The 25825-nt window shown below is 56.2% G+C and overlaps 3 protein-coding genes and 1 long non-coding RNA gene across 9 annotated transcripts in view; 2 read left to right on the forward strand and 2 right to left on the reverse strand.

The window, feature by feature from the left end:
• Positions 1-4343, reverse strand: POLR2F (RNA polymerase II, I and III subunit F). The gene is made up of 5 exons (XM_048048206.2): positions 4200-4343; positions 3946-4015; positions 3738-3868; positions 1901-1972; positions 1-183 (listed from the first exon to the last, which is right to left on the reverse strand). Exons 1-5 carry the CDS (start codon positions 4217-4219, stop codon positions 93-95), a joined length of 384 nt encoding a protein of 127 aa, XP_047904163.1. The 5' UTR covers positions 4220-4343; the 3' UTR covers positions 1-92.
• C1H22orf23 (chromosome 1 C22orf23 homolog) lies at positions 4295-8670 on the forward strand. 4 transcript variants are annotated; one of them, XM_013180974.3, is made up of 6 exons: positions 4295-4429; positions 4626-4688; positions 5008-5193; positions 5663-5797; positions 6660-6760; positions 7073-8670. In XM_013180974.3, the coding sequence occupies exons 1-6, from the start codon at positions 4366-4368 to the stop codon at positions 7175-7177; spliced, it is 654 nt and encodes a 217-aa protein (XP_013036428.3). In that variant the 5' UTR covers positions 4295-4365; the 3' UTR covers positions 7178-8670. The 4 variants fall into 4 exon arrangements, with proteins under 4 accessions (XP_013036428.3, XP_013036429.3, XP_047904160.2 ...); XM_013180975.3 differs by having other exon boundaries at positions 4365-4484; XM_048048203.2 differs by having other exon boundaries at positions 4408-4479.
• On the reverse strand, positions 8127-25762 carry MICALL1 (MICAL like 1). 3 transcript variants are annotated; one of them, XM_066996411.1, is made up of 16 exons: positions 25529-25762; positions 20561-20609; positions 19157-19298; positions 17754-17857; positions 16904-17040; positions 14462-15036; positions 13937-14000; positions 12974-13362; positions 12377-12855; positions 11819-11953; positions 11589-11715; positions 11218-11308; positions 10798-10871; positions 10546-10660; positions 10185-10231; positions 8127-9898 (listed from the first exon to the last, which is right to left on the reverse strand). In XM_066996411.1, the coding sequence occupies exons 1-16, from the start codon at positions 25672-25674 to the stop codon at positions 9777-9779; spliced, it is 2796 nt and encodes a 931-aa protein (XP_066852512.1). In that variant the 5' UTR covers positions 25675-25762; the 3' UTR covers positions 8127-9776. The 3 variants fall into 3 exon arrangements, with proteins under 3 accessions (XP_066852512.1, XP_066852506.1, XP_066852510.1); XM_066996405.1 differs by lacking the exon at positions 25529-25762 and adding an exon at positions 21463-22557; XM_066996409.1 differs by lacking the exons at positions 20561-20609; positions 25529-25762 and having other exon boundaries at positions 17754-17853; positions 19157-19295.
• Positions 25480-25825, forward strand: part of LOC125180090 (uncharacterized) — a 3914-nt gene continuing 3568 nt past the window's right edge. The window contains exon 1 of the long non-coding RNA XR_007158334.2: positions 25480-25617. This is a non-coding gene — a long non-coding RNA (uncharacterized lncRNA). The remainder of the gene's footprint in view (positions 25618-25825) is intronic.

The raw sequence follows: 25825 nt of genomic DNA on the forward strand, positions 1-25825 counted from the left end.
TTAAAATGGGAAGGTTTATAATTTATTTACACAAATATAAACAAAAATAGAAACATCTGTTGGAGAAGGAAAGAACCAAAAGCAACGGCTGATCAGTCTGTGATAATTAACTCATCCACGCCCCAGTCTTCATAGCTCCCGTCAGGTAGATAACGACGTATGATTATGGGGATCTTGCGTGCTCTGGAGGAAGGACAGAGAGGTGAAAAGAAATGCCAGGGCCGTCACTACAGCATTTCAGCAGGCAATGGGAATTGAGGTACGCTGCCTTGCTAGCTTCAGTAAGCTCATCAGGTTTAAGTAGGAGATCTGTATGGCACCAGAGATTTGGCATTACACGGTAGAGGGAAGTACCAACACAGTTTTCTTTTGTAGGTGCAAAGCATCGAGCACCCTAAGTCTCAAAACAATCAAAGACCTCCAGAAGGTCAGCACCCTGTTGCTACTGCAGGAACTGAGCCCTGTGACCTGAATTCACTACGAGAAAACACCAAGCATCTAAATAAAAGATGGGAAAAAAAAAAAAAAAGTAACTTGAGTAATAAATTCTTTTTTTTTTTTCCAAGGAAAACCTAGTGAAGACTTTTTCCCCCCTACAAGACACTACAGAAGTGTCAGAATTCCAAGAGCCTTCATGAAAAGCTGACATCTATGGAGTGTTTTGCATGTCTGGGGGCATCAGGTACATTATAAAGAAGGATATGTGAAATATTATGGACTATTCAGCCACCAAAGCCTGGTAAAGCTGGGACAGAACACATCGTCTGCTAGCAGCAGCTCCAATTAGAAAGCAAGAAAGCGCTGAACAGAATTTAACTTAGTGGAAGCAGATTTAAATCTGCAGAATGTAATTAGACAGTCTGGAATCTAACCAGGGCATCAGGTTTACGACCATATCAGACGTGAAAAGTAATACAACGTCTTTAATGACCACATTCAGGGCTTCTGTTTTTCTAGTGCCAGAGCAGCTCCCTCATGCCAAGAATCACAATTTAATTTTGGCACAGCACAGGATGCCACTGTGTGTGACACTCTGACTGCTTTCTAGAGCTCGCACTCAGACAGTGACCAGAAGCAATTTAGGATCTTGGAGATCTGATAGGAGCATGACCCGTGGAGGTTTTAGCAATGATAAAAGGAGCTGCTGTAATAGAGATATAAAGTCTGCAAGAGCAACTGCAACGCACTGAGAAACTGGGGGAGCCGAGGGACAACTCAACTCAAGCATAGGGACTTTATCAGTAAGGGAGTCTGGCTGGTCTGCTTGAAAGAAGCCTGTCCATGACATATTAGCTCACTGACCACGTCAGCAAGCTGTGGGCCAGAACACTCTGCTGCGGAAAGGTGGGCCTGTCAGCAGCCATCCAGAAGCTGATTTCGCTAGTCAGAAAGGATTTATTTAATCTCTCTGTAAGCAAGGGTTGTGCCTCCTGCAATAAGCCAAGTGTAGAAGGATGCAGGAAAAAAAAGACATTCTTACCAGGGCTTTCACATTACCAACCTGACCCTTATTTTAATTTTTGCCAGCACTCCATTTGAACACAGGTCTGTTCAGAAGGCTCCTTCGCACCAATCCCTTTGAGAGAATTAAACTGATTCCAGAAAGATGAGGACCTTGTGTTCTCATCACAGAAATAAAAGACACTTGGACTCCCAAGTAAAAGAGATCAGAGCACTGCTAATCACCAGCACTATGCAAGAGCTCCCATGATGGAAGAGCAGCTGTGGAGAAGTCCCAAGGAGCAGAAAAGGAAGGCAACTGTAGTACTCACTGTTACTGAGGGAACACAATGTTGTCCTGGAATGAGCTGCATGGAATAAGCTGCTAAATGCTGGGATGAGGAAGGGAGTGCTTGCTTTATGGAAATCAATACACTCACTGCCAAAGGCTGGGACTTACTTGAGTTCTTTCATGGCAATCAGCAAGGGATCTGTCTCTCCTTCCAATTCCACCATCACAGGGGCACACATCCTGGAACAAAACATCAACAACCATTTGAGAGAACACGAAGAAGGGACAGCTAAGCACGTGCCTGCGTGTTGCACTCTCATCCACTTTGGAAAGAAAATTTCTCCCGGGGACGATGGACCGAGTTTTTGCTTGAATGTTCTTCTGTCTCTGCCAGCGAGCAGGCTGGGGGTGCACAAGGAGCTGGGAGGGGACAGAACCAGGACAGCTGACTCAGACTGCCAAAGGGATATTCTATAAGGCATGGCATTGTGCTGAATTAACAGGTGGTGGCTGGTCAGGGGGCAGGGGGAATGCTGCTCAGGGACGGGATGGCGAGCAATTGCATCATGCATCACTTGCTTTATATATTCTGTTATTATCATCATCATCATTTCTCTTCCTTTTCTGTTTTATTAAATTGTCTTTATCTCAATCCACGAGCTTTTACTTTTTTTCCCCCCTCCCAAATCTCTCCCCCATCCCACTGGTCGGGGGAGAAGGTAAGTGAGCAAATGGCTGTGTGGTGCTTAGCTGCCTGCCACGTTGAATCACCACAGAGGAACAGAATATCAAAATTGATCTCAAAATTATCTAACAGAGAGGGTGGAAACACTGTTAAATAGGCATCCCCCGTGTTCTCACTTGCTCACATCTTCCAGGCTTTCTTTAGGAGAAAATGAAAGGCTGGATTTTTGATGCAGTCTATCGCTAGGGAAAAAAATGCATTTTTGCAGAGGGTTGTAAAAGTAGAGCAAGCGCTGCTGCTGATTGTCTCTCTGTCTGGTGGCAACAGCAACAGAAGTTCACGTTATGTGTGGTTAAGGCCACTGGGGGGCTGCTGCTGGCCTAGAGTCAGCACCAAAAGCAGAAATATGTAGCTGAAGGAGAACCAGGCGCCAGAGTGCTTTGGATTACAGGCCTGGCACATACCCATCCCATCTCACCCATTTGTCTGGTCTTCGACCAGTTGAAAGAATGCACACAAAATAGCCTCCTGGAGTGATAACTGGGCAAAGAACAACTCAGCAAAGTGACAATTAAGGAAAGTTCATTTAGAAGCTTGTAGATGGTGATGAGATGCGGAGAAGCACTATTTATGAAGGTGCATGTAGCTAAGATGAAATTCAGAGACGCCCTTTCAGACAAATTTTAACACAGTTTAATAGTCTCGCTTGTAGGGCAGTTTTTCAAAAACCACAAAACTTTTTTGACATATATTATTAAAACAGATCTGGACAGGTAAATGGAACAGATTGAGAGCAGCCAGCCTTAATAGCACTCAAAATAGGATTTAAGTGGCATTATCTATCATAAATGATGCCACACTATTCCAAACACTTAACAAACTTATAGTTTGCCAGAATACAGCTGCACTCAGAGAAGATTTCAGGATGGCTATGCCATTCCTAATTCTTACAGCCCTATGGTAATAAATGAAGATGTTGTAGAGCATCGCTCCCTAAAACTTTAGCTTCTGCCAACCGGTCCTGAGCTTTCCAGCCCATGCTGGCTGCCTTAGGAAAGGCAGAAAGCAGGATCAGCGTGTCACATTCCCCTCTCCTTTTGCCTGTGACATCTGAGGGACTGTTAGAGATGTAAGGGCACCCGGTGATGCTTTTCAGTGCTGATTGAGATGATGATCCGCAAGCTCAGCTGTCAGGTGAGGGACTACATGAGGTCCAGGAGGTTTTAAGGAAAGGAATAAGCAGCTTTAACAGGGCTGGGAGATATCAGGAGATGACAGCCTCACTGCAGGGATGCTTGGGATACAGCAGGGGATACTCACGCTATCTGGAGGGCGCGTGTGCCCAGGACTCTGGCCCGCTCGTACTTGGTCATGTAGGGGGTGGTGATCCGCTTCTGGTTAGCCGCCTGCCGCTCTCCCGACGGGAGGATCTCCACGTTCTCCTGTCCCTCCTGGGGAAACCAGCACAACGCTACGGCTCGGCTGCACCTCAGGCCCGAGCGGCGGGCGAGCCGGCGGCGGCACCCACCTCCTCCGCGTTCTCCAGGTCCTCCAGACCCTCGTCCTCCTCCACATCGTCGAAGTCATCCCCGTCGAAGCTGAGGGGCAGGAGGGAAGGGCACGTCAGGCAACGCGCTTGGCTCCCAGTTCCCAACCCGAATCCGGATCCTGATCCGAATCCGGGTCCTGATCCCAATCCTGATCCCGATCCCGATCCCGCGATCCCGATCCCCGTCCCCCCGAGTCCCCCAGCCCCCCCCTGCCCCCCGCTGCCGCTCTCACTTGTCCTCGTTGTCAGACATCTTGTCTCCTTCCTCCCCGCCCGCTTCTGGTCGCTCCCCGTGACGTGACTAGCAGTCGCCCGGCGCCATGGCGCCGTTGCCGTGGCGACGCGCCGCCATTTTACCCCCTCCTTCTTCACCCTCCCTCGCCGCGGTCGCCACCGGCCATGGCGGGCTCGGAGGGAGGAGGCAGAGCCCGGTACAGCCCCAAAACCCGGGAGCTGCTGCGAGGTAACGGGGCCTGCGGCGGGGACAGGCCCTGAGGGGTGCTTCTGGGCCATGTGAGGTGGTGGAAGACCCGTGTCTGTCTGTCTGTCTGCCTTGTCCTTAGGGGATCGTCCCCCCCTGCTGTCCCGCCTGTCCTGGGTGTTACGGGGGGGGGGAGCCCTCTCAGGCCCTGTGTTTACACATAAACGATGTTTTGCAGCCATGATGGAGGAGTCGAAGCTGACGAGCTTCCAGAGGCGATGCCTGATGGAGTGCCTGGAACGTGAGTGCTGTCCGCCTCGCGTTCCCCCCTCGCTGCTGTGGTGAACAGCTCGTGCCCCTCGCCCCAATCGAGGGGGTGTTCACCTACAGGGTGCTTGGATGGAGGTGTCCTGCTCCCTTCCACACGGCAGCACAGCTGCTGATGTTTTTTGTAAGTACCAGGTGAGGTGTCCCCAAAGGACGCGTACCCATGAGCAGCATCTGTGGCACCGTGGATATTTCTTGGCTGCGCTACACCTGATCTTCAGCTGGTGGTAATCCGGGGCCATCCAGCCAGGCTCCTCTGTGTCTGACATCAATATTTTGGGTTTGTTCTCCAGGGGGAGATGCCCTGCCCCTCCAGTGCCACCCCACATCCAGCAAACAACCAGCGCCCGTGCTGCCTGCTTCCTCCCCACCGCTCTGTCAGCCGAGCAGGCTTTCAGCTAAACCACATCTTCGGCCTGCCAAGGTCTGCCAGGCAGGAGATGCTTACACCCGAGAGAAATTCAAGCCACAAGCAAGGAGTAAGTCAGAAAACATTACTAATCATGCCATCCAGTCCCTCTCTCTTCCCCTTATGTCCACCCCCTGCCTGCAACCTCGGCAGCCATAGGAGGTGTTCTTAACTACTCTTCATCCTCATACTTTCTGACTTCAAAGATGCTTAAAAAAGATCTCTGAGGGAATGTTCACTGCAAATGCTCACTGACTTCTGCCCGCTAGCTAGGGGAATTATAAGTGATAGGACCTTGTACAATCCTTCTGTAAGAAGGGGTGCTATATAATTTTCTAGCTTATAAATGTGGGTCAAGTCTTTGATATCTGTTTGGTTTTCTCTTCACAATGGGCATGCTTGTGCAGTTCAGCCTGGGGATGCACTGTCATTAATGTCACATTTCTTCTGCTGTCATTAGCAGGGCAGCAGGGTGGCCAGGCTTCTTGCTGAGGAGACAGGCTGCTAAGCATTTATGTTTTTTTCCTTTTCATTCACAGGAGATTTGGAAAGGGAGAAGCAAAGGCTCCAGAATATCTTAGCGACAGGGAAGGATGTGGTGGAACACCAAGTAAAACAGACACTTGTTCAGACAAAGGAAGAGGAGATAACTGAGATTGACCGCTTTGAAGAATGTATGTCCTCGTCATTCCTTTGGAGAATGTACGTCCCTGGGAGAGGGCGCAGGGGAAGCCTGGAAAGCTGCTCCCCCTGAGGGCTGTGAGGTCCCAAATCTGAAACCCTGGGCAGAAGGGAGCACAGAGCCAGATTCCCAGAGGAAGGACTTGACACTGTGCCTCTGCGATCCAGCCTTCCTCGCAGAATTTGTTCTGCAGAGGCTTGCTGGCAGATGTAGGCTGTCTGGATTGCCCACAGAACACAAACTGCTGGCAGAGGAATACCGTGGTGATTCGCAGGGGCAGCCTGGGCAGAAAGCCCAGGTACTGTGGATCCTTTCTCCAGCCAGTGTGACTCAGAGTAGGCTAGGATGTTTACCAGCCTGACCGTGGTTTGGGCTGTGTTTATTTTCACTCCAAGATCAGTAAAGTTACACTAGCAAAGCTTAAATGTAGGGCAGAATTTTAAGCAGTGATGGACTTTGTCCTGCACAATATTCTGGGATGGCAAAACCCTGCCTTGTACCTCCCTGTGCTTGAATCTCCTATGTGTGTGAACGCTCCAGACAGCCTTTCCTTAACTGTGACAGCACAGATCGATAACTATTAAGTACAGAAAACTCTCATGTTGCAAAGAAAAGTGGGAAGTCACCATTCCTGCAGGATAGGGAAGGGAGCTGTGCAGGGGAGGGGGGCTTCCCACTGTGTGAAGGACCACCGAGGTATTTTGGTGGGCAAGATGGGTGGGTGTTACAGCAGATATCCCCCCTCCCCTGGTGGGACCGCTGCTCCAACAGAGCTGGGAGGTTGAGGGTTTGCAGCTAGACATTTCCTTGCCTTTTGGCTGGATCCTGTTTTCACAGTGTTTTCTCTCTGTCAGTGGTGAATGAAGTTCGGGAGAGGCGGGAGTTCCTGGCAGAGATGAAAGCTCTAGGACAGGGCAAGAAGTATCAGAGAATTATCCTCACTGAAATCTCCCAGGTATGTGAGGGCCCTGGCAGCACTGGCCCTACAGGGTGTTGAGAGCATTCCTCGTGTCAGAAATCTTAAAGCACAATCTCCCTCCTATAGCCGAGTGGGGAAGAGGAGGAGACAGTTCCCTTTTGTGGCACAAGAAGGGCATGAATTTGGGAAATTGGGAATAAGAGGCTTTCAGCCTTTCTTTCTACATCTGCATGCACCTTAATCAGGGAAGCAGAATCTTTGCTCTTGGAGTTTGTTTAAAAAAAAAAAAAAAAAGAAAAAAGCTCCTGGCGTTCTCCTCACTCAGCCTACCCCCTTTGTACTCCGCAGAAAATGCGCGAGATGGAGATCATTGACAAGAAGAGAAGCGAGGAAGTGAGAGAGACCATGACAAAAGACTTTCCTGGTGGGAACAAATCTGATTCCCATGACTAGGCCAAGGGAAAATCGCAAATGCAATTTGTTCCCACCTCTTCTCCCACATCCCTGGCATTGGAGTCTCAGGGGCTGGCCTGTGCCTGCCTTTCTCTCAGTGGTCCCCCTGAGGGGGGAGCAGTACCACCTGTTGCCTAAAGCCAGAAGGGAGGAACAGTTTGTACGTAGCTGGTAACAGAAGCAAGCTGTTGTAAAGTCCTACCCGTGCGTGCACCAGATCCCTTCTTGCTCAACAATATTAAAGAGATGAAAACACACAGCAGCGGCTATTAAAACATGACAAAGCAGAGCCTCCTTTCAGTTACACAATGCCTCAGAGTACAGCACTCCACGCAGCTACAGATGTCATTCCTTCTCCTCCATCTACCCAGAGGTGGAGGTTTCTAGTGGAGGTACAATGCTAACGTGTCACCACCCGCATCCATGACCCGCTGCAGCCCGCACAGCTCCGGGAATGGCTGTGCTGGCAGATGGCGAGCAGGAAGATGCAGCCGCCTGGCCTTGCGCAAGCACGAGCCTCCAACATGACTGCGGGTCAGCGTGACTGCATGCATCAGCAGACTTCTCCGTGGCAGCTAAACTGGGCAGGCGCTCAGGAACACAGATTCAGCTTCGGGGGAAGAGGGGATTTCAGCCTGGAGCGTGCTGCTGTTTGCAGCAGGCTTGCTGTGGTTTTTTGGTTCCTGAAACCGTGGTATGCCGAGCAGCCATCAGTCTCCCGCAAAGCCTGGAGATGGGCGTTGAGTCACCACCTCTGTCCTTCAGCAGGCTGAAGCACGACGCCCCTCTATTCCTGCACAAAGTCCAGCGTAAGGAAACGCAGAGGCGGATTTTAAGATCCCATCATCTGCCTCTTAGCACTACTCATCAGCCACTCCACGAGCCAGGCAGCGTGCCCTGTCCCCAGGACAGTGTGAGCACAGAAAGGAATAAGAAACCTAAGCCGTGATTGGTTTTTAAATCTTTTTTTTTTCTTTTTTATTTCTGTTCAGGTGAATGGAAGTCATGGAGTTAGTACAGTGTAATTTACAAATCAAGGTTCTGACCGGGCACAGGGCCAAGGGGTGTCAGGCTGCGGCAACCCTGACGGCCTTTGGCAACGGCGACACGACAGCAGGCTCCAAAACGGATGCGTTTCTCCGTGGAGAAGCGTTGTGCTTTGGGATCTCCCCTCCCCTACCACTGCTCCTGAGCAGCCTGCCGAGGTATGGCAGGAGTGGCACGGCCTTTGGGGGAAATGGGGGCCTGTTTCCAGAACGCTGCGCCACCCGTGTCGCAAGGCACTGCTTCGAGAGTGTTTTGGCTGCAGCCTGGTGTATTTTTGGAAGGGAGCGCAGCAGTTTGTTCGGGGCTGACATGACTAATTTGCTAATGGGAAGGCGTGACGAACAGCTGACCAACCAAACACCCATGAAACAAAACGTCTAATTCAGACCGATCGAACGACCCAATAAATAGCTCCTCACCTTGGAGGAGAAGGCAGGGAACAAAAACGGAAGGCAGGAGGGATGGGCGGAAGAATACCGTCCACCCGTTCCCTCCTCCCATGTACACACACGCACACATACAAACAAATAAAATAAGGGTTTTAAAAAGTTTCAGGGCGGTTTTGAATTCATGTAGTAAAGGAGGTGTAAAAAAAAAAAAAAAAACAAAAAAAACAACCAGCCAAACCCTCTTTACACACTTTTAAAGTATATACAGGCGAAGCTGGGGCAAGGTCAGTTGTGACTGTGCCTCTCTCCCCAGCCGCTCAAGGGTGGCACTGGTGAGCAGGGGCTCGCCCCTTGCACTAAGTCAGTCTTGTGCTTTTCTGCCCTCGCCTGGAAAAGGAATGTTCCTCCCTCCCCCTGACGGCAGCAGTCAGCGGTGGTTAGCAGCAGTGGGGGTGAGATGTCCTGAGTAGGGCACGTGGGCTACATCTGAGCAGATGTACGCGGTCCCCTTGGGTCCTCTCAGCCCTGTAACGCTCAAGGGGGGAAAAGTCTTCAGGGGGAGGGGACAGCTCAAAATAAATAGGGCACCGGTTATTTTTTTGGCTACGGCTTTAGAGCCTTGTGATGTGAGAGCGTGTTGTTTTTTTTTTAACATTTTAGTTTAGGCCAGTAAAACCTAAAGAATCCTGATTCTAACGCCAGGCTTCTCTCCTGCAGTTAAAAATGGGGCAGGAAGGGGACAAGAGGGAGGGACAGCCAGATCCCCCCCGGCAGAGGATGGAGGCACACGGAGCTGTCACAGTAAGAGCGGGAGAAGGGGAAGGGGGGACAGTTAGTGCAAGTTTTCCCACAGACACCAAACTCCTCAGCTTGCTTCTCAGTCAGTAACACGGATGCACGACAGGGCAACGCTTCCGAAAAGCGAATCCATTTGCTCCCTGCCCTGTTAGCGAGGCCTCGGAGGGGAAAGCCGGCCTCCCCCGCCGCGGGCAGGGGGCTGGAGGCACCCTGGGGTGGCAGCGCCAGGTGCCTGGGGAGGGAGCGAGGGGGAGAGGCGAGGGGAGCAGAGGGAGCCAAGCCCCCCCCGGCAGGCACCCTACCCCGGCTGCGGGAGGCCAGGGCAGTCAGGCAGCACGTCCCTCCCACTGCTGGCGGCCCCTGCTCTAGCTTTTCTCCTTGGGTGACTTGCTCTTGGAGTCGTGCTTGTTGCCCAGCAGCTTGAGCACCTTCATGGGCTTGAATTTGCCTTTCTTCTTGCTCTCGGCCTCCGTCTCCTTGTGGAACTCTGGGGCGGCAAAGGAGGGTTGTTACTGGGAGAGGCTGATGGTTTGCACACAACAGGGACAAGGAATCAAAGCCCTCCGCTGCACGCACGCTTCCTTCTGCCTAACAGGGCCTCACAGCACAGCTGTGCTCCAAACTTTTCGGGGCCCTACAGGAAAGGCTTCATTGTCTGCACAGAACAGTGTCACTTCCTCCTCCTGCACGCAATTTCACGAATGGTTTACGCTGCCCCTCACTGAGGTCAGCAGCGAAACCAGCGCTCCAAAATCCTCCTGCTAGTTTCTTACCTTTCCTTTTAATCATGGCTTCCAACATTTTATCCTCCTCTTCTTCCCTGAAAGAAAGAGTGGGAGACAGGTCAGCGATTCCGCCTTGCGAACAGCTGCTGCGTTGTTCAAAGTCTGAGAACCTCCCACTTCGAAGCCGCGGAGGTGTAGATCCATCAGCGCCGTGTGAGCAAGTCCCACACGCTGCGAGCGCGGCCCTGGCCTTCCCACACACGAGCCATTCAAAGAGCCAAGGACCGGGAAGCCTGGGAAAGGCGTCAGCAGCAGGGACATCTCGGGGCATGCCCACGAGCCCGTTTGTGCGGCGCTGAGTCAGACGGGCCCACTTTTCCCCTCGCCCCCAGCCCGCATCACTCCTCACCTCTGCCGGTCCTCGTCCAGGCAGTTGACGATGGCGTTCCTCTGCTCGATGATGGTCACCAGCTCCTGCATCAGCACCTGCTCCCTCACCCGGTCCTCCTCAGTCCAGTCCTTCTCTGCCGAGCCAAGCCCCAAGGAAGGACAGGCAGTTACATGGCTGAAGGAGCTCTGAAATTCAGAGCTCGGGGCGGAGATCCCAGAGGTGAAGCCCAGGGGAAAAGCAGAGGCAGCTGCGGCCGGCGCGATGCCTTACCTGGCTTGTTGAGGAGGCAGCGCAGCTCATACTCCACGTCCGCCTGCCGCTGCTCCAGGTTCTGCTGCTTGAAGCTGCAAGGGAAGGGGGCACTGCTGGGACCCGCTGCGAGGCCCCGGAAAGGCAGAACATCATCCCAAAACAGGGGGTGACCTCGGGAAGAACCGCCAAGGTGCTGGTCTTATCCCGGACAGCCAAGCCCCACCAGGGACCAACCCCGACAGCTCGAGGCCTTCCTGGGAGAGACGCTGCAGGGACTTCGGGAACTTGCAGCGGGTCAGTTCTGAGTATTTTTGGACACTTCTGTCCGCTTGCCCTCTTTCCCCTACTTCTCCAGGCCCTCCAGTTTTAGCAGCCCTGAGACAGGACTCCCCACAGCACCGTTGGTGCCCCCTGCCACACACACACGCGCGCGCTTACATGTAGATGAGCTCTGACTCGTGGCGCACCAGCATGTGCTTCTCGTGGATGAGTTTGAACCAGTCCACCAGCAGGCTGTCCTCGGGGCTGTCTGCCAAGCAAAAGGACGGTTCAGAGCCAGCCCCAGCCCTGCGGGATCCTGTCAGCGCCCCGCGAGAGTCAGCCTGACCTCATCCTGTTCCTGAGCCCCAGAAAAAGCCTCGTCTCCCCTTTCACCTGCTTCCACTCTACGAGCGTGGCTGTGACCTTTCCTGGAGCCCCGCTCAGTTCTTTGTGCTCTCCCGTCCCCACCGTCAGCGGGGAGGAAGTCACCGCTGCCAGCTCCTCGGCTGGACGCAGAGCAGCCCGCGGGTCCGTCCTGCCCCACCTACCATTCTCAGCGCTGCGAAGCTTCTCCTCCAAGGCCACCCCGCGGTGCTCCAGCTGGTCCAGCTGGTGCTCGATGGCATCCATCTCCCCGTAGATATCTTCCTCGGGGATGTACTGATCTGTCTGCACCTGCCGAACCGCACAGCGGGGACTGCCGTTACCTCCAACCTCCGGTTTCTAGTGGTGACCCGAGGGCTGGTCTCCCCCCTGGTTTCCCCAGGGGCCCTTTTACCTTGCGTTTGATCAGCGGGAAGCCGTGACCCGGCGCAGGAGGGCGCACTGGCTTGGAGCCTTTGGGGGGTTTCTTTGCCGAGGGCGAGGCAGCAGGCGATGGCTTTCGGTTGAAGGGGTTCTCTTTGCAGGAGGACTGGAGCGAGAGGACAAAGATACATGAGGGTCTGAGAAAAGGAAGGGGTACAGCATCCCAACAGCTGGGATCGAGCAGACGGGCAGCCCTACAGCCTGTCCTACCCCACGCCCTCCCAGAGGAGGCGCACAGCGCTGATCTCCACCAGCAGCCTAGCCATGGGGTGACAAACAGCTCTCCTCACGTTTGCCGTGGGTTCCCCCGCCTCCCTCTAATGAGCACGCCGAATTATTTTCTCTGATGGTTCCCTTCCCGTTTGCTTTGAGCCCATGAAATTTAGCATGTGGGGCAAGCAGAGCAGGAGCACAGCCACCGCTTAACCAACACACGCCTGAGCTTTGCTTTTGGGACACACACACACACCCCAAACCTGCGTAAGGGGCAAACCTGGACTCAATCCCCCCTTTGAGGTCACCGCCTCACCTTCAGCTGGGGTTTGGGGGAAGAGGGGGGCTTAGGGCTCCCAGCGCCCCCGTCCGAAGCCAAGAGGATGGGCGTAGGGCTGGCCCCAGCAGGAGGCTTGGGGGGCAGCCGGCTGGGGCTGGTCTTTAAGCTGCCCGCAGAGACGCTCCTGCTGGCGTGCGGGGCGCCGGGCTGCGCCTCCCCGCTGCAGCCGGCCAGATCGCTGGAGGAGGAGAAGGAGGAGGTGGTGGAGAGGCTGGCTGGGGCGGCAGGGCTCTCGCTGGAGGAGACGCTGGCCAGCGGCGTGTCAGCGCTGGAGGCCTTGGTGGCCGTTGGCGTGTGGACGGTGGGCTCGGAGGAGCTTTTAGGCACCGAGGCCTCGTCGGTGTCACCCAGCACCTTGGCCGAACTCTCGGAACTGATGCTCTCGAGGCTGAGGGCTGGAGACGGAGCGGAGGAGGACGGCTCGGAGTGTGACAGCCTGGAGATGGGGTGGTGGGCTGCGAAGCAAAGGGAGAGCTCGGGGAGTAAGGGGGGTACGTGCTGGGGTTAGGGGTGTGTGGAAGGGGAAGCGGTGAGGAGGAGGAGGAGGGATAAAGGGGGTGGGGGAAGGCTCACCTAGCGGGGAAGCACTGGGGGCTCGCGGGGCTGGCCGCTTCTTTGCCTTGGGGCTGCTGGTGGGGGTGATCCCGTACCAGGGGTGGAGAGACTTGGCAGCAGCCTCACCCTGCTCCTGCTCAGGCGTGCTCTTTTGGGCAGCGGCAACCTCCTCTTCCTCCTCCTCCTCCTCCTCGAAGGGGTTGTACGGTTTGGGCTCTGCGGCATCAGGTTTGCTCTCCTCGCTCTTGGCTTTGCCCACCTCCTCCCCATCCTCCTCCTCCGCAGTCCTGCTGGGGGTCTCGTGGCCGCTCCCCGGGGGAGGAGGAGGAGGAGCTGGCTTCTTCTTGGGCTCTGCCTGCACCAAGGCCATCCACGGCGGGTCCTTGGCTCTCGCAGCGGCTCCAGCACTGGGAGAAGAGAGGAAAAGATAGCGAGAGGTGGCAGGGAGCCGCCTGTCCCGCAGCTCGGAGGATCCCTGCTCATCAGGGACGTGGCACGCATCCGCCCCTTGGCACTGCGAACGCAGTGTGCTTGTGCAACCTCTGTCCCGAGAGCGGGCACCAGCAGGCTCCTGGAAGGAGCCCGGTAGGTATAAAGGTTCCTGACCGCAGCCAAGCACCCGCAATGTCCTTGCACTGGACCTTTCCCTGGACAAACCCTCCACAAGGCAGCCGCGCGTCCCCTTCTCGGCATGCACACGCAAGGCTGCTTCAGCAGGAAACGCCGGAAGACTTTCCTGCGCTCCTGAAGCCCCCCAAGCTTTTTATAGACCCTAAAGGACAGAGCCCCTGGGAGAGGTACAAACACCAACAGCCCAACTAACGCTGGGCTGGCACCAGCCAGGGAAGGGACTCTATCACGACCTCCGTCCTCCCAAGAGCTGGGGCTGATGGAGGTGGGAGGGGAGACCGCAGCCGAGCCACCCCCACAGCCCCACCTCGCTAGGGGGGTCCCAGGTGACCCGTGAACAGCAGGACGTACCGATCAGAGGAGCAGGGTCTCCCTCGGGGTTTTGGGACAGGGGGACTGGGTTCAGGTCCCCTACCTAGAAAGACACAGGGGCAGACTGTCACAACACCAGAACGACGTATAGGAAGAGGTTAAATCAACGCAAGGTGCATCTCCCCGTGGGAGGCTGGTTGGTCCCGCTTTCTGCAAACCTCGTGGCATGGTCAGAGCAGTCAGCCTCCCCCAGACACCCCCATTTTCCTCCCAACCTCATCCTGGAGTTGCAGCTGGAAGACTGACGTGTCCCTCTGTTTTCACCCCTGCACGCTGCCCTAACACTGCCACCTCCCCGCACCCCCTGGGAAGCTCCAGAGGGATAAAACGGAGCAGGCGGGCGCGACGCCTAGCACCGCTCCCTCCTCCACGGGGTCTGCAGGCAGATAAGGCTCGGTGTCCGAGCCCAAGATTTAACCGGAGGCAGAAGGGTGCCGGGCTACAGGGAAGGAAGGAAACTCGTGGACGGGGGCAGCACCCCGTGCTGCCGCCAGGCTCTCTCACCGTTCACCATGCCAGGCGCGCAGTCGCTTGCCTCGCCCTGGATGGTGGAGCGGGGCCGGGGCACGGGGTGGGAGGCTGGAGGGGAGAGGGCTGAGGCATCCGTGGACCTCCTCGGGGCCGGGGTGGGCCGAGTGTCTCTGAGGCGTCCGTCCAGAGGGCTGGCTTTGTCCTGGCTGGGCGCTGAGGGTTTGGTGGGAAGGGGAGGCCTGGGGGGTATCTGGGAGGTGGGTGCCCCGCTTCCCGCGTGGGGCGTCGCTGTCTCTGCTTTGCTGGGCGTGCTGTCCTTCTCCTCCGGGCTGGCCGTCCCCTCTGCAGGCGTCTGGGTCTCCGCCGCGTTCTCCGCAGCAGTGCTGTTGTCCTTCCCCACCTCCGCTCCCGCAGGGAGCCCGTCCTCACCCACGCTGCCGGCAGCAATTTCAGTTCTTAGCTCCGGCGACTGTCGGTCGGGGCTGGCCCTCCTGTCCATCTTCCCGCTCACGGCCAATTTGCCACGATGGTGCGTGCAGACAAACGTCCCTGCCTCTGACCCGGGCTTGTATGACCCCGGGAGCAGGGTGCTGGAGCACTCCTTGCACCTGCCAACGAGAAGAAAGAGCCCCGTGAGGTGGGAGAGGCCAGCCTGCCCTCCAGGGAACCGATGGGGCTGAGCAGAAGGGCTGGGCTGGCACTCGGAGATCCCTGCAGGGCTCTCGGGTCAGGCTTCAACCCTGCTACTAAATCGCATCGTGATCTTGGGGAAGTCATGCAGGAAAGGAGAGGAACAGAAAAACGTCATCACACCAGCGTGTGCCCCCGGTGAGCTCGCAACTCAAGTACTGCATGCATTTGGGTTCCTCTCTCAGCTCAGAAAGGATATAATAAAGGGCAACATTGGTGCTGGGGTACAGCACGGTTTCCAGAGTCAGGAGAATGAAACTTGACGGGCTGGAAAAGATGCACCTGGTGGGGGCCGGGAGGAAGAACAAACACCGAGCATTAACCAAAACAATACTACTTCTGACTCAGGAAATCCCGAAGCCGGAGGCTCGAAGGGTAGTCAGGAGAAGCAACATTCATGCCTAGCCTGGTCTGACGCTCATCCACTCCCTTCCTGAATCCTCCCTGATGAAGCCCTCCAGGTGCAACCCTAAGTACACAGCACTGGCAACCAGCTCAGCCCTTTTCCACCTGGGAAGGGAGGAGGGCAGCGTGTATGAAAAAGAGCCGAGGGCAAGGGGCTGATCAAGCAGTCCCATGAAAGCCAAGCTTGTTTCTTCTTGCCTGAACACTTGGTGCTCACAGCAGCTGGCCGCCCTGCGCTGCCATCAGGTAATTTTGGTGAGGAATTCTGCTCTGGGTGTCCACTTGGCTGCTGCTGCTTCCTTTGAAATGCAGAGCAGAAGCGTGAAGACAGGGGCGGGGAGAAGGGGTATGACGAAATGAAGAGGTAACAAGTTTGGACAAGGGGAGAAAGAAGTTTGTTTTGGTTTTATCTCTGTCAGCCCACAGAGCACGCTGCCACAGAACGTTCCCAAGCAAACAGCGGCCATGAATCAGCAGGGGAAAAAAAAAAAAAAAAAGGTAAGGAAAACACACAGAGAAAAAACACTTAGGATGAAGTTTTGGGACTCTCACTGCTCAGTCTGAAGGGCCACGAGCTGTGCCAAGACAGGCACTGCAGCTCGCCTGTTCCTGGCCCTAGAATAGTGGTGCACCTGCACTCCAAAGCTCCTGCTTTTGCCCTAGCTGCAGACAAGAAGCTGCCAGCACTCTCTCACAGTGCTGTTCCTAAAAACCCCCCTGGTTGGCTTAGTCAGGAGCTGTTCGCACAGTTAAATGAGGCCTCCCATAACTTTCCTGTGGCTCAGCTTTTCTGTCCTCGGATGCCGGCTGCCCGCTTGCAGGCAATTGTCCTGTGGTCCAGAGGAGAGATCTCACCCCCCTCGTCATCCGAGCAGGGAAAGCCAAGTGAAATGACTTCACTGGTGCTGCAGGTAAGGACCTGCACCTGGGGAGTAACCGCAGGGCTGCTGACGTCTGATCCCTCGTTCCTTGGTTTGGTAACAGCTTGTAGCTCCCCACATGCTCCCCCTGAGAGCTCAGCACCGCCCTGGCACCGCGGGAGGAAGCAGATCTGCAGGGCTGATGGCCCACCTCGGACCTCGTCGTGGTGGGGGTGTTATGTGGTAGGGAGGCAGTAAAGAGGCAGAACATCCTGGTTTTGGGGGGCGGGAGAAGCGCAAGAAGCTGGTCAGCAGAGTGGGAAAGAGCAGGAGAGGCAGGGAGCAGGGACAGCAAGCAGCACGGGGCCGCGCACAAGGAACCAGCCCGACCTCTGGGACAGGAGGCTGCGAGGGGAACACCATCACTGAACCCCTCTCCCTCGAGGCTCCGTGTTGCGAAAGGACGCACAGGGATGGGGCCTGTCTGGCTGCAGAGCTCCAGCAGCTGCCCACCACGTACCTGAAGCACTGGCGGTGGTAGAGCTTGCCCTCGGCCAGGTAGCGCTGCACCAGGTGGACGTGCTGCTGGCAGGCGGCGCAGGTACTGCTGAGCGTGGTGCGCTGCGACGGCTCCACCGGCTCCGAGGGGACATCGTCCTGAGGGGTGACGCGCGGGGAGCTCAGCGAGGGGGGCCACGAGGTGCTCACCACCAGCCCGTGGCTCCTCCAGAGCAGCTGCTGCCCGTGCTATGCCCGCTGCCGAGCGCTTGTGGCACGGGGGCTGACCTCAGGGTCCAGCAATGTGCCCAACAGCTGCCCCCAAGTCCGGGCACAGGCAGGCTGCCTCTGCCCGAATTAGAGAGGAAACCCTCCGAAAGGTGCCTTGTCTCTGTCCGGAGGCAGGGCTGAAGGGCCGTGCAAGGAACTAATCTAAACCCCAGGCAGCAGGGACTTCCAGGGGGTCTCCCTGCTCTTTGCCATCCCAGATACCCACTAGACCCTGAAATAAATGGCCAAGGAGATGTCTTTTCTGCTCACCTAATCCCACATTCCTGCTCCTGCCTCATCTACAGCATTATCCTTCCATAGGAAGGGAGGTGTTTGTGCCCTGGGTGCTGAAGGAACCGCCCCACACCCATGCCCCTCAATCTCTTCCTTGCCAGAGACAAATTTCAGTCCAGAGACCCCTAGAGAGCAAGGGGTGTCTCCCAAGGTACCAAGCCCCCAGACATCCCTCCTACCCCGAAACACGCAGCTAGCCCCCTGCACAGATCTGCCTCACCGTGATGGGCTCTCTCCCCTCCCCTCGCCCCCAGCGCAGGGAGGACCACTGCCTCGGGCCGACTCAAAATCAAGGAATCGGGCGGTACCTGCGGCGTGGAGGAACTCTGGGCCGCAGCCACGGGCTTCTTGTGGGACAGCAGAGGCGGCGAGGCGGCAGCGGCCGGGCACTTCATAGGCGGAGGGACTCTGGCTGGAGACAGAAGGCAAGGAGGATCAGGCGAGAGCGGTGACTCATGCCACGCGTGTGGGGGAAGGGGAGGGGAGGGGAAAAAAAAAAAAACAAAAAAACCTCCAGCCTTGTGACACAGGATGGGACTTGCCACTCCTGACACTTCGGTGCCTATTTTAGGGGGCAGAGAGAAAGGCAATCTAATAACGGGGCAGCCACGAGCCTGCGGCAGGTCCCCTTCTGTGGCCCACGGACACCAGCTGCTCACTGCCATTTGATTTACCCATCAAACGCCACTTGGCTTCCTCGTTGTCAGCTCCCCAAACAATGCTTAAAGACCAGAGCACCCTAAATACCTGCTGCTAATGCGTTACTGTTCCCCACTGGGTTCCGGGGTGTCAGCGGCTCTGCGGAGCACCCCTTGCCCATCAGGCACTCACAACAGCGCCCAGAGGCAGCCCGTGGCTGGGAGGCCAGCATCCCGGCAGGAGTGCTCACATCCACGCACGTGGAAGAGATTTATCCGGCGTTGCGGCTGACGTGCTGGAGCGAGAGAGCAGAGCAGAGACCGGGAGCACTGGTCTCCACCCCGGAGGGATGCCCTGGAAGAGCTGTCTCAGAGCTTAGGTTGCAGTTGCAAGGACAGATGAGCTGATCTCAGACACCCCACCCTGCTTCCCCTCCCCCCCAGTCACTTCGAGCTTACCAAGGTGATAAAAACGAGCTGTGGTAGGCAGGTTCCCTATCTAGCTTTCCTCCGTTTCAGTGGGTTAAAGCAGATCACAAAGGGGTCTGATGCGCTCCAAGGTGGCAGGAATGCAGCATGGAGGGAGGAGAACCAAGGCGTTCCCCTTTTCCCAGGTGAGCTGTTAAATCATTCCCTGCCTCTTGTGAAACCTCGCCCTACCCCACTCCCTGTTCCAGGCTCGACTCGCCAGCACCACCAAGATCCAGAACAGGCAGGTGCTATCTGTCCCTCTCCCATTTTCTACAGAAAATAAGGGGCACGTTTCCACTACCTCCAGGCCCACAAACCTCCAAACACCCGCCCACAAAGTGGCTGCAGGACCCCACAACTGCTGAACTCCAAAACCACCAGGCAGGATTCCTTCCCAGATATCAGCCCCAACTCCCATTAAATCTAATTTCTAGATGCAGAGCACTCCATGCACAGAAAAAAAAAAAAAAAAAAGGTTTGGGCTAGGAATAGGAAGGGGATGGAAGGAATCTGGAAGACTTCTCTCAGCACGCGGTGCCTCTGGGTTTCTGGAGCCAAGCGGGGGGCAAACTGGAAGGCAGAGGTGGGGAAGGGGCACTCACCTTGGCTGGGGTTGTTGAAATGGTTGTAATACTGAGACACGTAAGTCATGATGCTGAGGCAGTCGGGGACTTTCATGGAGACCATGTCATTGGGATCTAGCAGAGCTGGGATGCCCAGCTCCCGCTCTGCCAACTCGAAGGCCTGCAGGAACAGCAGAAAGAGGTGGTAACGAGAGAAAATTGATACCCTCTGACAAATAACACAGAAATCAAGCCGGGAGGATCCTGCTGGAGATTAAGCAGTAAGCCTGTGGCGTCCCAGGTAGACGGAGGATCCCAGACGTGCTGCTTGACTGGAAAGAAGGGAACAAGCTGCTGCAGCTGCCCCAGTGTCATTTCAGCTGTCTGCGCCCCTGCAGCTTCCTCTAAGTGCTCAAGTCATTCAGCTACCGCTCTGGGACAGGGACGGGGACTCTCAGGAGGTCTCAGAGCTGAAAAAGGTGTGTTTTTTCAACCTGTGAAACAGGCACACCACCACTTACCCTCAAGCAAGAGCCTGGCAGAGCCTTGGCTGGCTCTGGGGAGGGCCGGGGACCGGCAGGTACTTCCTACACAGCCAAACACCAGCTCTACTGCCCGGCGGCCCTGGTCACCCCAAACACTGACCCTGCAGAAAGCCAGTCCCTGCCCATCCTTTCACACTCTGGGGTGCCACGTCTCCTCCTGCCACCACCAGTGCAGCCACGCCTGACCAACAGCCAGCAGCCTGCCACGCGCAAGCCACTTCGGTGCTTTTCTGGGTCTCGGTGAGCAGAAATAACAGCGACACTGTGACAAGAAGCACGTAATTCCTGCAGTTACCTACACGGCTACTTGCAAGGAAGCAGTGAAGGAAGAAAACAGCCATTTGAGAGCTTCCCCCTCAGCAGTATACATGGATTACCGGCTACACAGATACACTTGGCATCCTGCTGTTGCTCCCAGGGCAGCGCACCCACAAGTGATCTCTGAGGGTGTGGGGATGCTAGACCATGCAGAGACCAAAGAGAAAGCGAGTCAGGAGGGGAAAGGAGTGGTGCGGGCCCTGAATGGACAGGTACCAGATGCAGGGCAGTAGATAAGGACTGGAGGTGTGTGGTCTCTGGGGTACAAGATGCTGTGCGGGGTGTGGGATCTGAAAGTTATGGAGGAATAAATGAAAATGGCCATATGAAGTAAGTGGGGGTGTAATCCTCACTCGAGATGTCATCTTGGCAACTACCAGGATAACCACCTTATCTTCTCTTTAGTACAGGCTGGACGTTGATGTTTCAGACGTTTCCAGAGAAGCTCCTGCCTGCTGCTTACCAACAGATCTTTCTCACCCCCTCAGCGCTGTCACTAAGTTCTTCCCCACTGCATGACCTCCATCCAGTCATTCTCGTGTTCCTTTTTCCTTCTGTGCATGGTGCAGCTGGGACTTACCAAGCGGTTATTTTCGTAGACATTTTCCTTGGAGAGAGAATCAAAGTCTCTGAAACGAGAAAGCACAAACAAGCGACATGAGACACAGAGGTGAGACGTGAGCGCCCCAATGCCACCACATGAAGGTTCTCGAGATGGACAACCCTCCTCGGGCATTTCAGCAAGTCAGCACGTAAGGAGCTAGATAAACAAAACCTTGGTAAAGCAGAAAAATTGTTAAGGAAATTCAAATTAAAAAAAAAGTAAGTCCCAAACGGGTGTTGGGCAGGAAATCACACTGTTCTACCTCTCATTTCTGCCCGTGCAGTACAGGCTGCAGAAACAACCAGGGCACAGAGAGGAACCCCAACAGCTCCCAACCTGGGCACGCTGTGGGATTTCACCTGTCCCCTCAGATCCCTTCGGGAAATCAAAACAGGGATCAAGCAGCTCCCCTTGCCAGAGGAGCAAGGCCACAGCAGGGGGACAGAGGGTTAAAAACGGTCTGCAGGTTTTCCAGAGAGGGGAAGAAATACAGGAAGGAGTTAGCTACGCCTTTTGCACATTTACGGGGGTATTAGGTGTGAAAGCAGCACCACGCTAAACCAAATATAACCCCTTCCTGTCGAAGATCTCAGCTTCGTTACAAAAAAAAAAAACCCTCGCACAGCAGCATGGCGTGCCTGTGAGCTACGTTCACAGCCCAGAGGGGTTCAGCGTCAGGTGAAACGAACCTGATGGCGCGGTGAAAGGTGCCGAAATTTGGGACGCTGATGCAGGATTCCCCCCGCAGCCCCCGTGCTGTCCCGCAGGCACCCGGGGCCCTCCTCAGCGCCGCTTGGGCGCCTGTCCCAAGGCTGCAGAGGAAGTCCCCGGCGAGCTCGGGGAGGTTTTCCCAGCTGCCCGCGACCCCATAAAATTACCCTTCCCCCGTTCAAAAGCGAGAGGCTGCTGGTGCCGTTTCCTCCGAGACGAACCAAGCTGCAAGAGCGAAGGCAGGAGGCGTGCAGAAGGCGGGCTGGGCGTCCTACAGAAGCACCTTGCAGAAAGCACAGGCAAACAAGCCCACAGAACTCAGCCGGGTCGAAACACCACAACTTTTCCCATCCCGCACGCTGCTGAGAAAAGGTTTCAGTGGCAGGCTTCGCTTTGATGTGAACGCTGGGGCCTCTTCTGTATTTATGACCAGTTTCCACTGGGAGATGTTTTTCCTCCGAGTCTTTTTTTTTTGCCTCGAGAACTCCTTTAACCTTGCTGCATTTATTTATTATTTCTCTTTTACAGAAAATACCAGCTTGGGAACGGAGAAGAAGTGATGACAGCAGAGTTATGGATCGGCTGCCCTCTAAGCATTAACAAGCTTCATTTTGAATGCCCTCGCTTTCAGGATATGGGAGTGGTGCAGCTTGAAGGCTCCTTGGTGGCCTGGGCTGGGAGTTTCTGACAGACAAAACACATGTCCACTCCACCCCACCCTAGCAAACCAAGGCCTTTTTAGAAAACCAAGTCAAAGCTGCCTGGGAAAGCGGAAGGCAGCGGGGAGGACGTGATGCTCCGAAGGCAACAGGAGGGCTCCTAAGCAGCAAGGGAATACAAGGATGGTTTTCCCACTAATGCAGGAGCAAAAAGTCTCTGCTTTTACCCTGGATACTGAGTTCCACCAGTACGAGGCCCTGGGGATCACAGCTTATTTGGTCACTCTCCTTTTCCAGCTCTCTCCAGGCACAAACCGGACCACGCCGATCTCCATCACCCCTGCCACGTGCAGCTCCCCCGTAAGGACATGGAAAAAAGCACAGGAGGGTTTCCCCAGACATCATCTCTTCTCCCGAGGAAACACCAGTCCAAGGCGTCGGACGTGAGAATAAGAGAGACTCTGGACATCCCAGTCGATGGGATGCCTCGACTCAGCAAACCCCAGCGCGGCAGCGTATCCTGGAGGAATATTTCCATGCAAATAACATCCCGAGCGCTTCCCTAATTAGATACACGCCGAGCCACTAAGTGCTGTGGGGTTTAGGGCAGCTGCCAGCGAGCGCAGCAGGCCCGGGGAAGGGGGAAGGGTGTGCTGCTCTGCTAAAACCAAAGCAAATCCCTGGATTCCTCCAACATCAATCACGAGCTCTCTAACGGCAGTGCCGCATAACGAGGCCTTCAGCTTCCCAGAGCTTGTCAGGGAACCGCGGGCAGGACATGGGAGGGAGCAAATGGGATTTGTGAGCCTGGCTGTAAGCGATCCTGCGGCTGCTGGGACGCAGGGCAGCCTTCCTAGCACGGCTCTCCTCTCCCATTTTCCTCAAGCCTCCTCCATCTCTCCCTCGGCACTCGGAAGGCCATGCCCTCTTGCTCTTCTGGCTCCCGAGTGCCAAAACCTCCCCTGAGCTCTGGGAAGGCTGAACAGCTTAAGCTAAAAGATGCTTGTTGCTTCCCTAAGCTGCCACAGACGCCTCGCAAACATTAATTTCATGCTTCAGATTTCAAGAACACTAAGAAAACAAACTTGTTAAGCCCCGCAGTCTGCTGCCAAGTCGGCCTGGATGCTTCCAGCTTAACTGACAAGGGGAAAGAAGAGATTAAATGTCTTGCCCCAAGATCATGGTCAGACTAAATCCAGGTTGCGCCCGAGGGAGCAGGTTTGCCACAGGAGTGCCTCTGCTGCTCCCATTTCCCAGATAGGGAGAGCAAGGGAGCGAAGCCAAGATGTGTACTCAGTGGAACAAGAGCTGGAAGGCCTGGATGCAGACGTTCAGCCTCGCGGTTAAACACACAGGTCCCACAAGCACGCAGCCTACCCTCGGCGGGCAGTTCAAGATGTTCCGGATTCAGCAGACACCGAGCACTTCCAGCTTTGGCTGCTTCTTTCAGAAAAATCAGTGCTCCCAGAGGAGCATCCCTCCAGTGCCACCTGCCTCAGTCCTGGGGGGTTGTGACCGAAACAGGGGTTATGCCAAAAATTATTCCAGCTTCACTAATCTGTGTGGCCTGTCGTTCCTTCCGAGACAGGGTCGGACAAGCAGGACAGACAACCAGTTGACACTACAGGCAAAGAAAGCGCTGAGGCTCCGGGTGCCAGAGCAGCAGCATCACACAGGTACACGAGAGATCTCCGGCTCCACTCCTGCACGGACACGCTCACTCCTCCCTTCTGCGGCTGAACGGAAAGGCAGCAGGAAAGGGGGAGGCAGCTGAACGCAGACGAACCTCAGCCTTTGGGGCCGACGGGAGCAGCGCGGTCGTCTCAGGAGAGCCCCTCGCAGAGGAAGACCCTGCCAGGTCAGAAACGTCTCGGTAGCCTTTGCCAAGCCCTGTTACCAAGCTGACCGAGAGCACTTCAGAAGGAAAGGAGGGCCGTTACTTTTACTCTGCCATCGGGAGATTTTCTGCCTCTGATCCAAACCTCCCACTTCCAAATCAGGACAGGCTGAGGAAGCTGGAATCAGATGAAATGGTGCTGCTCCTGACCACCCTGCGAAAATCCTTCCACAAGATGCCATGTCCTTGTAAGGCACTGGGCTTTGCCTTTACAACGCAGCTCGTGCAGAGCAACTGTGAAGCATTTCGTTAGGACATCTGCCAGGAGCTGATTTAAGCCCACGGACAACTGAAGAGCAGCGGCTGCTGCTTAGTGGGATGGTAAATATGGTCAACGGGAAGCCAGCAGGTGGTTTTAGTGGTCTTTATTGTCAGCTTTTACTGAACCTTCGCTTTTCGGTTCTGTTACTGTGCTACCGACCAAAAAATCAGAAACACGGGAGCTGCTGGTGTTCCGGTCCTTGATATGCCTCTTCCTCTCCAGCAGCCGAGGCAGAGGCACGTAGCACCCTTGAGACCAGGAGCATTGTCAGAGGCTCTGTTCTGCCTGGTCAGTGTCAAACACTGGATGGCTGGGCTCTCAGTGACTCCTCAACACCGCGCTGAGGGTTTCAAGGTGTCCACCCCAAAAAAAGTCAGGCAGCAGTAGGGTTTCTAGCCTACCTGTTCAGCTTCTGCTTGTACCAACGCGGGCGCTGCAGCTCCGCTGGGGCACCGCTGCTACCCTGCTGCCTGCCATAGACTGTCTTTGCTGCTGTTGTGACAAAAACGCCACCCCAGGGCCAGCTCAGAAAAGAGGATTTGGTCAGTCGAGGCAGCCTCAGCTGACGGCAGGAAGAAGAACCAGCCCAGGAGCAGAACGTGACAGGGGACGCAGCGCTGTTCGCGGGGCTGGAAAGCCTCGCTGACAGGTGAGGAGCGCGTGCACACGTGCACGCCGGGGGCGCAGCGAGGTGGGGCGAAGCGGAAGGTGAGGGCTAGCGAAGACGAGAAGCCTGGAGCAGACAGGAGGCGGATTCCCAGCAGCGTCGGGGCAGGCAGGGTTACAGCAGCAGCGGCAGGTCGGGGCAGATTCCTTCCCTCGGCTCAGCCAGTTTCGCCAGCATGACAGCGTGCCCCGGAGCGATCCCAAGCTCACGTCTGCCTCGTCGAGCTGCCATTCCCTCCGCTCTCCCAGAAACCTCGCGAAAGGGAGGCGGACGGGCAGAAGCGACCGAATTACAAGCCGTTTGCGGAGGGAGGCCGGCGGAGCTCGATGACCCCGGTGGCATTCGCTGCCTCCCGCTTTCGCTGCGGCAGGAATCGGGCTGGCCACCTTGGGCGAGCCGGCAGCAGCCCCGCGCCAGGCGGGATGCTGCTCCTTGGGCAGAGGCATCGCCCACCTCACTGGGCTGCGAAACACCCCCTCAGGGATGCAGAAATCCCCGCCGCCCGCCTGCTCCACAAACCCTCCCTGATGGCTGAGCTCAGCCCAGCACCGACCCCGCACACCCCCGAGCTCAGCACCCAGCGGCCGCTCCCCCGACCCCAAACCCCCCAGCCCCGAAACCCCGCACGGGGGACGGAGGGGACGCCCCTCCGCCTCCATCCCCGTCCCCCCCACCCGCCCCTGCCCGGCTGGGCGGCCGAGGCGAAGCCAGGCCGGTGCCGCGCGGCCTGGTCCGCCGCCCTACTCACAGCAGGTCGGGCCGGTGCCGGTGCAGGATGGCGCAGAAGGCCAGGCCGTCGCGGAACGAGGCGCTGAGGTCGCGGATCTCCACGCCGCGGTAACCCTCGCACTGCCGCCGGCACCAGGCTTGCAGGGCGCCCCGCGGGCCCGACATGGGGGCTGCCGCTCCGCCGCCCGGGGACCGGCCAGGGGAAGGGAGGCGCGGGGCGAGCGGGGAGGGCGGCGGCGCGGCCCCGCCTGCGGGGGGGGGAGGAGGAGGAGGGAGCCGGGGCCTCGGCGAGGGACGGCCCCGAAGGCCGGGGACC

The sequence above is a fragment of the Anser cygnoides genome, chromosome 1, assembly GCF_040182565.1.
Source record: "Anser cygnoides isolate HZ-2024a breed goose chromosome 1, Taihu_goose_T2T_genome, whole genome shotgun sequence".
Lineage (NCBI taxonomy): Eukaryota > Metazoa > Chordata > Aves > Anseriformes > Anatidae > Anser > Anser cygnoides.

Bases quoted from the DNA above. Each gene is read 5' to 3' on its own strand.
- POLR2F (XM_048048206.2), bottom strand. From the start codon at position 4,219: ATGTCTGACAACGAGGACAA. The intron at 4,016-4,199 runs GTGAGAGCGGCA...CCTGCCCCTCAG, and splicing joins ATGTCTGACAACGAGGACAA to CTTCGACGGGGATGACTTCG. The intron at 1,973-3,737 runs GTGAGTATCCCC...GTTTTGTTCCAG, and splicing joins ACACGCGCCCTCCAGATAGC to GATGTGTGCCCCTGTGATGG.
- C1H22orf23 (XM_013180974.3), top strand. From the start codon at position 4,366: ATGGCGGGCTCGGAGGGAGGAGGCAGAGCCCGGTACAGCCCCAAAACC. The intron at 4,430-4,625 runs GTAACGGGGCCT...GATGTTTTGCAG, and splicing joins AACCCGGGAGCTGCTGCGAG to CCATGATGGAGGAGTCGAAG. The intron at 5,798-6,659 runs GTATGTCCTCGT...TCTCTCTGTCAG, and splicing joins GATTGACCGCTTTGAAGAAT to TGGTGAATGAAGTTCGGGAG.
- MICALL1 (XM_066996411.1), bottom strand. From the start codon at position 25,674: ATGTCGGGCCCGCGGGGCGCCCTGCAAGCCTGGTGCCGGCGGCAGTGC. The intron at 11,716-11,818 runs GTAAAAGGGCCC...GCGGTTCGGCAG, and splicing joins TCCCGCTGATCAAACGCAAG to GTGCAGACAGATCAGTACAT. The intron at 9,899-10,184 runs GTAAGAAACTAG...TTGCCGCCCCAG, and splicing joins AGCCATGATTAAAAGGAAAG to AGTTCCACAAGGAGACGGAG.